Source organism: Engraulis encrasicolus, chromosome 10 (genome assembly GCF_034702125.1).
Source record: "Engraulis encrasicolus isolate BLACKSEA-1 chromosome 10, IST_EnEncr_1.0, whole genome shotgun sequence".
Lineage (NCBI taxonomy): Eukaryota > Metazoa > Chordata > Actinopteri > Clupeiformes > Engraulidae > Engraulis > Engraulis encrasicolus.
Window position 1 is genome coordinate 39,887,297 of NC_085866.1, and position 9,682 is coordinate 39,896,978.

The following is a 9,682-nucleotide window of genomic DNA, read 5'->3' on the forward strand; positions in this document are numbered from 1 at the left end:
ATCTAGGGACATGGCCCTCTCAAACCTGGAGAAAGGGAGAGAGAGAGAGAGAAAGAGATAGAGACAGATAGAGAGAGAGAGAGAGAGAGAGAGAGAGAGAGAGAGAGAGAGAGAGAGAGAGAGAGAGAGAGAGAGAGAGAGAGAGAGGATGCTGAGAATGTCAGTTTTAATGAATCTACTGATGGTCGGTAGCAGCATAACTATGTCATCATCATAATCTTGAGTATTTACGTAGCAAAATAATGCATGTCACAGCCCTCTGTTCACAAAGCCTTTTATCGCACTGCTGCAGCGTCCAAAACTCCTTACTTTACAACTATGTCTTCTCTCTAGTAAATCTGCTTCATAAAGTTCAGTTGGCTAACCTTTACTGCAGGAAAAAAAACGTTGGTACTACTGATTAAAAGTGATCATTGTTGCTTGTGTGCTTTGTTATTAATGGATAATAAAAATGGCTGGAAAATAAAAGCTATATTAATGGCCAATCACTTTGCATATGACCTACCGCATAGAAATGATAAATACATAAAACAGAAAGAAAGAGGAGTGAGACAATAGCCCATATGTCTCTGTTCACAATGCATCACGAGGACTCATCTCTTTAGACAGGATATAGTGCAAATTATGATAAGAGTAAAACGCAAAATTAAATTTCACGATATAATGTCATTGAGAATGTCCAGGATGTTTGGATTTCATGCATTACCCCGCCCTTTAAAAAACAAAATAACTTGATTATTACCACACAGCACAGATTCCATTAAAAGTAGCCTTTTGCGAACCACATACAAATGCATTTACTGGAGCCCTCAGCACGTAAAGGTCCAGTATTGAAGTCAGAGAGTTACTACAATAAAGTAAAAGAAAGGAAAGATGAAAAAATGGCATTATAGCAAAGTAGCAAAAGCCAAGTAGAACATGAACTGCTTCAGTGTGTCACTGCAGACAATCAGCATTATACAGAACATGCATGAAATCATGGAGAAGACCCCCAGCACAGAGCCATGTACCACTGTCTGTTTACCGTACGGTGGCCTATTTTTCCATCTTCCCCCGTACCCACATGTAATTGACATTTGCATACACTGTAGGAGACGGGAGACTCATAATTCATCTCCAAGCAAAACAAGAACAATGACGACAACAACAAAGAAACAGCAGTACAAACAATTCAATACAATGTAGAACAGACCACCTCTTCACCATCCTTATGCTTTCAGTCACATGTAGTGTCTCAATAGGTCACTACTGTGTCAGGCGGTTTGTCCACTGGTCAGTCACTCAGAAAATGGTTTGCTGTTTTGGAGGGTTTCCACGTGATGCAGGTCTGTTGATATAGTTCAGTTTATCATTCACAATCATGGATATGAACACTAGACCACTCCTTTGTATTAGAACAAATGCCTCCAGTCAGACTTTTCTCTGGTTTATTGCTGCCATCATTGCGATACGTGTATTGTCTTGTAGGTGCTGATAACATCTGGACAATATATTTTTTTATTGTTTATAAACACGGTGTTGTGAGGAGGGGCAAGACACTGGCAGCCAACCACGTGAGCTATTTTTTTGACCGACAGTGATTTCCAACAATTAGAGGTTGAGTTGTGCGCCGCATGCATGTGACCGTGTGGTGCCCGGATGAACTTTCCGGTTCCCAAATGCTCAGTTTTTCGGCAGACAGCTTCAGATTAGGTGCGGGAATTCAAGGTTCTCGGTCGGTCTGAACACGCCTTCCTACAAAAGGAAAAAGCTGCAAGTCCTCTGGGTCATTTGGGTTCCTTGGGTTCGTTCGTTCTGGGTTCTGGCCCAGCCTGGGAGCCTGGCCGGTGTTGGTTGTCCCTTGGGAGGATGAGGAGAGAGAGAGAGAGAGAGAGAGAGAGAGAGAGAGAGAGAGAGAGAGAGAGAGAGAGAGAGAGAGAGAGAGAGAGAGAGAGAGAGAGAGAGACAGACAGACAGACAGAGAGAGAGAGAGAGAGAGAGAGAGAGAGGGAGGGAGGGAGGCAGGCTGGGCAGGATTTCCGTCCCAGAACAAAGGCAATCAGCACAGGGCCATGCTGAGTAAACAAGCCACCTTTGAAACGTATTAAAGAGCTGATCCCCTTTGATAGCATCAGGCCTTCTGCAGATAGGCAGCCCTATCTCTGTCTCGCACACATAGACATGAGGGTGCACACACACACATAGTATATATATATAGAGAGAGACACATGCGCGCGCACACACACACACACACACACACACACACGCACACACACACACACACACACACCCATAGTATATATATATATAGAGAGAGACACATGCGCGCACGCACGCGCACACACACACACACACACACACACACACACACACACACACACACACACACACACACACACACACACACACACACACACACACACACACACACACCCGCGTGCAGGAGCACACTCACACACACACACACACACACACCAATACAAACTCAGAAAAGTACAGGCAGGGTTTTCCGCTCTGTCAGCATCATCTTAAACTGTGTCTAAATTTCTGTACAATTAAGTCAAGAGTATTTGTGAGCATGCACAAACGCACAGCCACAAACACACACACACACTTTCTTTCTCTCTCTTTCTCTCTCTCGCTCTCTCTCTCTCTCACACACACACACACACACACACACACACACACGCGCACGCACGCACGCACGCACGCACGCACGCACGCACGCACGCACACACACACACACACACACACACACACGCACGCACACAGAAACACACACACACACACACAAAAGCTGACACACAGATACCTCGGAAACACTCGAGACACCTGCAGCTGCAGGAGGCTGTCTGGGTGTAGACTGCTGTGCTGTGGGGGTGTTGGTGGTGGTGTGGTGTGGGATGGGGCTGCTGTGCTGTGGTGTTGGTGTTGGCAGGTCCACTGACAGCTTTTACCGGGCCCGGGACAAAGGCATTTGAAAGGGCCCCCATCCAATACATATAATGTAAGTAGGACCCAATTTTTGGCCCCCTCTGTCCCTGGACCCGAGACAACTGACCCCTTTGTCCCCCCCTGTCGGCTTCCCTGTGTGTTGGTGTTGGTGGGATGAGGCTGCTGTGCTGTGGGGGTGCTGGGCCCTGGGGGAGTAGACTGCTGTGGTGTGGTGTTACTGTGGTGCTGGAGGAGTAGACTGCTGTGGTGTTGCTGTTCTCTCAGCAGCTGGTTAGCTCAGCTCAGATGAACCTCAGGGCCCCAAACAGCAGCTACAACATGACAAATATCTTGTCTCTTTCCTTTCTCTCTCTACATCCAACTCTCTCTCACACACACACAATGCACGCACGCACGCGCGCACACACACACACACACACACACACACACACACACACACACACACACACACACACACACACACACACACACACACACACACACACACACACACACACACACACACACACAGCCTTGCGTAGAGCCTTAATTTATCCTGACACTCTTTTTTGCTTTTTTGCTTTGTTTGTTTGTAAGCTGCATTTGTATTTTGGCACTTTTTAGTGTGTTGTGTCTGCGGTACATTTTGTTTTTTATTATTATTATTATTTGCCTCCGGAAAAAAAAATGAAGTTGAAAGCTGCCGGTGGATGTTGTCTTTTTATTATTTGAAGAAGAAAAGCTTGGATTGTTGTTTCACCTCCTCCTACTCTTGTCCTTGTGCTAACATGGTTGAGCTTTCAGTTTTTGTTCGATTTTCTTTTTTCTTTTTTGGGGTTTCTGAGGACGTGGGTAGAGAAATTCTCCAGACAGCCACGTGGGGCGAGAGAGACATCATTTAAGGCTTGAATAATTCATTTTTGGGAAAAGTTAATAATTCAATCGCATGTCCAATTAGTAATTAATCATATCAGATCTAATTAAAAATTGAACGGTAAAACCTAGAAAAATGTGTAATATATATTTTTTCTAGCCACCATAATTTTGTAGTTTGTGTGTGTGTCTGGTGTGTGTGTATGTGTGCGTGCGTGTACGTGTGCGTGCATGCGTGCGTGCGTGCGTGCGTGCGTGCGTGCGTGCGTGCGTGCGTGCGTGCGTGCGTGCGTGCGTGCGTGTTTGTGTGCGTGTGTATTGGACAATGTTAATAACTTTCATATTCAAGTTTTGCTTCTTTTTTTCGGTTTAGCAACTGGAGCAAGCACACACACACACACACACACACACACACACACACACACACACACACACACACAGTCATTAGTCTTAATGATGATGAAAGCTTGGCGGTAATCAGGACTCCTATTTCCTGTAGATAAACAGTGCGGGAGTGTGTTTGCACTGCGGGTGATGTGCCGCTGATATCATCTTTTGGGCATGAGGCTCTGAGGCCCTGAAATAGACTCAATCAGGTGTGCCTGCTCACAAGACAGAGGAGGGAGGGAGGGAGAGAGAGGAGGAGGAGGAGAGAGGGAGAGGGAGGGAGAGGAGGAGGAGGAGGAGAGGGAGGGAGGGAGAGAGAGGAGGAGGAGGAGAGAGGGAGAGGGAGGGAGAGGAGGAGGAGGAGGAGAGGGAGGGAGGGAGAGAGAGGAGGAGGAGGAGAGAGGGAGGGAGAGGGAGGGAGGGAGAGGAGGAGGAGGAGAGAGGGAGGGAAAGGGAGGTAGGGAGAGGAGGAGGGACGGATGACTGAGGAGTGATGAGAGAGGAGGAGGAGGAGAGAGGGAGAGGAGGAGGAGGAGGGACGGATGACTGAGGAGTGATGAGAGAGGGATGGATGGAGGGAGAGCGGGGCCGCTGACAGCTTTGGCTCGGCCCGGGACAATCTCATCTGAATGGGCCCCCTCACCCTATACATTCGATGTAACGAGGACCCAATTCTGGGCCTCCCTTCTCGCTGGGCACGGGACAACTGACCCCTTGGTGTCGCCTGTCAGCTTCCCTGAGAGAGAGTACAAAGATGAAGACAGAAGAAAGAAAGTCGGAAGGAGATGGAGAACAGAGCAACAGAAGGAGGGAGGGGCAGAGAGGAGACTAGATTTCTTTTTTTCTTTTCAAAAGAAGGGCATAGAAGAGAGAGTGACAGAGAGATGGAGGTAGGAAGAGAGAGAGAAACAGTCAGCGCTAGAGAAAAGAACAACAGTGGGAGGGAGGGCGTATACGAGATACGAAGGAACAGAGACTGTCTTTTTTTTTTCAAAAGAACTTTTTCTTTTTCTGTAATCTCCACAGTCATTAACTCTGTTCCGTCATTTCTCACCTCCTTTGTTTAATTTAGCTTACCTTGGCTCTTCATTATCTCCCTCTGATATCTCTACTCCACATGCCCCAGCGCTCTCCAACACTCCTTCAACAACTCTCTCTATCTCTCTCTCCGTCTCTCTCTCTCTCTCTCCTCTCTCTCTATCTCTCTCTCTGACTCTCTGTCCTGCTCCAGTTCTCACCACAGACAGAAGTTCAAAACTTCTGATATCTCTACTCCAACTCAACTCTCTATACCATCTCTCTCTCTCTCTCTCTCTCTCTCTCTCTCTCTCTCTCTCTCTCTCTCTCTCTCTCTCTCTCTCTCCAGTTCTCACCGTTGACAGCAGCTCAAGAGTTTTGTGTGCTCTGTAAGCTCCGTTTGTTTTCGCAACCTTAACCTGAACTTCACCCACGCCTTCTATCTTAACATTTGCTTTACAATATTAAACTCATTTTCTGCTCGTGTGCTGTTTTCCCTTTCTCTTCTTTCTCTATATGTCTATCTTTCTCTTGATCTTTCTTTCTTCGGCTCCTTCCCTCTCTGTGTTTATCTTAATCCCTGCTTTTCTATCTCTCACTCTCTCCTGTTCTGTTACTTTATGTTGATTTTCTTTCTTTCATTCCTCCTTTTCTACTTTCTTTCTCTTCTTCTTCTTCTTCTTCTTCTTCTTCTTCTTCTTCTTCTTCTTCTTCTTCTTCTTCTTCTTCTTCTTCTTCTCATTATCCTCCTCCTCTCCTTCCTCTCTCCTCCTCTTCTTCCTCCTCTAATTATATTACTCATCTCCTCCTCTCATTCTCCTCTCCTCCTCTCTCCTCCTCCTCCTCTTCCTCCTCTCCTCTCCTCTTCCTCCACTCCTCCCGTCTTACTCCTCTCCTAAAGGCCTGTCCGCCTCGGCCTCCCTGGTGTCTCTGGCCTGGATGATCGCCTCTTACCAGAAGGTGTTGCGAGACTCGCGGGACGACAAGCTGCCCATGTCCTACAAGGCGGTGATCGTGCAGATGCTGTGGCACCTGTTCACCATCGGGGCGCGCACCATCGCCTTTGCCCTCTTCGCCTCCGTCTTCCAGCTCTACTTTGGCATCTTCATCGTGGCCCACTGGTGCGTGCCCTACCGTACCCTCAAGTAGAGGGACAACAACGACAACATGGATTTATATAGCACAATATCACAATCTACAACACAGTTAACTCAAAGTGCTTACAAATACAGTACGCATCCACACTCTCACATTCACGCACCAGCTCCCGAGGCTGCCAAGAAGGCGCAAATTGTCCAGGGTGCGCATACACGCACGCACACACACAAGCAGCACACACACACACAGACACACACACACACACAAACACACAGCACCTTAATCTCTTTGTTGGGCCCTCACACTGACTTTCATTCACATTAAACCTAACAATAGCTAAAGAATGCTAAACTGTCCCCAAACCAAAACAATCCCCAACCCAAACCTGTCAGTGAGGAAATGTTTTTACATTTTTACTTTTACCAGTAACAACAAAACTACCCCAGCAAAAGGGGTCAGAACATGTGGTGTTCAGTGTTTGGGCCCCACATGGAGCGAGAGCCCCACCTTGTTGGTGTGCTCCAATAGCAGTGGCCTTATGAAGGTAGATGGGTGCAGTGCACACACACACAAACACACACAATTAAGATGCTGATTTTGCTGTTCTTGTTGTCGTACACGGGGGTATACTAAGAAAATGGCTACTAAAACCAGGCTTAGTGAACCTACAGAAAGCGGTAAACATGCTAATAGATATACCTGCAGACATCATTTAGTTAAGAAAATGAGGACTCCAGTCTCTTGTATTCAGTGTTGCCAAATTAGCGACTTTGTTGCTAGATTTAGCGACTTTTTGACGTCCCTGGCGACTAAAAACCTCATCTAGCGCCTTTAGCGACTTTTTGGTGCATCTGGCGACTTTTTAAAACACATTTTCAGTGAAAAAATCATTGTTTTTCAACTTATTTGTGACTCTGCGTCGCCGTCAGAAGCGTTTACCACAGTTAAGCAGGGCTGCAGATTAGCTCTGATCTCCAAAAAGTAGCTAGCACCGCCCATTTCTACTGTGGACGAAGGCATGTGGGCACGTTTTCTGTAGATCAGCACGGCGTGCGTGACGTCATACGTGACGTCATCTAGCGACTTTTCAGCGAGCCAATAGCGACTTTGGCTGATTTTCTTTTGGCAACACTGCTTCTATTAGATGATTTACCTCTACCACAAGATTAACTTAACCTGGTTTACTACTGCAGCTGCTTGGTATACCCCCAGTAGCTGTTATTGTACTGGTAGTTGTAGTTGTAGAAGTAGTAGAAGTAGTAGTTGTAGTGGAAGTAGTGGTAGTAGTAATAGCTGTAGTGGTAGAAGTAGTAGTAGTTGTAGCAGTAGTAGTACTAGTAGTGGTAGTAGTGGTAGTAGTAGTAGTTGTTGTTGGTTTGAATGATTTTGTGTGTGTGTGTGTGTGTGTGTGTGTGTGTGTGTGTGTGTGTGTGTGTGTGTGTGTGTGTGTGTGTGTGTGTGCGCGCACGCGTGTGCACATGTTAATATGTTGTAATATATTTTTCCACCACCCACCAGGTGCGCCATGACCTTCTGGATCATCCAGGGCGAGACGGACTTCTGCATGTCCAAGTGGGAGGAGATCATCTACAACATGGTGGTGGGCATCATCTACATCTTCTGCTGGTTCAACGTGAAGGAGGGCCGCGCCCGCTTCCGCCTGGGCGTCTACTACTGCGTCACTCTGGTGGAGAACACGGCGCTGACCACCGCCTGGTACCTGCACCGCGGCCCACACTCCTCCGACTTCTACTCCCTGCTGATCGTGTGCGTGGTGCTGTGCAGCTATGCCCTGGGCACCTTCTTCATGCTGGTGTATTACTGCTTGTTGCATCCCGACGGGCCGATGCTGGGGCCACAGTGGAGCTGCGTGGAGGAGGGCATCGGCGGGGTGATGGGCCTGGGTGGCGGCGGGGAGTTTGCGGAGGGCACCCCGATTCCGACGCAGGACGTGGTGACCAGCCCGCCGCGCACCCTGCAGAGGACTACGCGGGGCGGTGGCGAGCGAGGGGACGGGGCCATGACGCCGGGCGGCATGCCGGGGGACCGGGACAGCTGCGTGCCCGTCTTCCAGGTGCGCCCCCCCAGCGCGCCGCCCTCCGCCCCGTCCCCGCGCACCCCGCGCCTGGAGGGGCCCGTCATCCGCATCGACCTGCCCCGCAAGCGCTACCCGGCCTGGGACGCGCACTTCATCGACCGGCGGCTGCGCAAGACCATCCTGGTGCTGGAGACCACCTCGCCGGTCACGCCGCGCATCCAGTACCGCAGCCTCACCAACCCCAAGGAGGTGACCGAGTACGAGACCACCGTGTGAGTCGTTGCGAGTGAGGCGTTCACGTGTGCACTCATACGTGTACACCTCCAAGCCACTAAGGGACAGTAGTGGGCAGGGCTGGGGGGGCAGGGCCTCCCTTTTCATACACAGGGGCTGTCACAGACCGAGGAGGCGCAACGGAGGAATGAGGACCAGACTTGAGAGGAGATGTAGGAGAGACATACATGTGGACATACAGCTCTCCAGGGGGAAGGAGAGGTGGACACAACCCTCTCCGCACCCCTGTCTCCAACCTCGTACTCCCGTCAGACGTATGCATGCGAGAGGTGGCATGGAGCCCAGTGCTATGGAGGTCCCTTATGTACTGTATGTGGGAGGTGTAGGTGTAGGTGGAGTAGGAGGAGGAGCAGGAGGAGGAGGAGGAGGAGGAGGAGGAGAGAAGGGGTCTTAAAAATGGGGGTCAAAGGTCAAGCTCTAAGGTCATGACCTCTGCCATGACAGACTGCAACAATGCCCGAGTGCTAACATGTGGGACCAGCTAATGAACCATATGGATGTGAAATTACAGAGCCGAGCTGCTGTGCTCGTTATATGGTGCCATTGTGGAATGATGATGATGTTGATGATGATGATGCTGATGATGATGCTGATGATGATGCTGATGATAATGATGGTGACTGTGGTGTCTGATGGTAATGATAGCTAGTGGTTGTGATGATGACAATGACTGTCCATTATAAAGATAAATGACGAACATGACTATATAATGTAATGTAAAAAGAAAAAAAACAGAAAAGAATTCTTCACACCAGTTCTGTTCTAGAGAGACTTCTATGCTGTTGGTTTCTCGAATCTCAGTGTTAACAGTGACATGAATACAGTTTCAAGTCGTGTGTCAAGTTCGCTTATGTGAATGGTGCAGAGATTTAGCAATCATCCTTTTTTCCTCGACTCGGTTAGGAAAATTTTGAATATTTTTTGTTTTCATAAATTTGGTTCATTTGATATTTTTTATGACACAGTGACCATGTCTTTGATATGATTCGTATGATGTAATCATACGTATATATGCGTATATATATATACATATGGGTTCTTCTGTTTGATGTATATATTACA

General features: G+C 48.1%; 1 protein-coding gene across 1 annotated transcript in view; it reads left to right on the plus strand.

Moving 5' to 3' along the window:
- The window catches only part of xkr7b (XK, Kell blood group complex subunit-related family, member 7b), a 154,684-nt gene extending 146,082 nt beyond the window's left edge, over positions 1–8,602 (plus strand). Inside the window, exons 3-4 of the mRNA XM_063207627.1 lie at positions 6,092–6,311; positions 7,807–8,602. Coding sequence (XP_063063697.1) covers positions 6,092–6,311; positions 7,807–8,602 — 1,016 coding nt within the window. The remainder of the gene's footprint in view (positions 1–6,091; positions 6,312–7,806) is intronic.
- Positions 8,603–9,682: the final 1,080 nt, after the last annotated feature.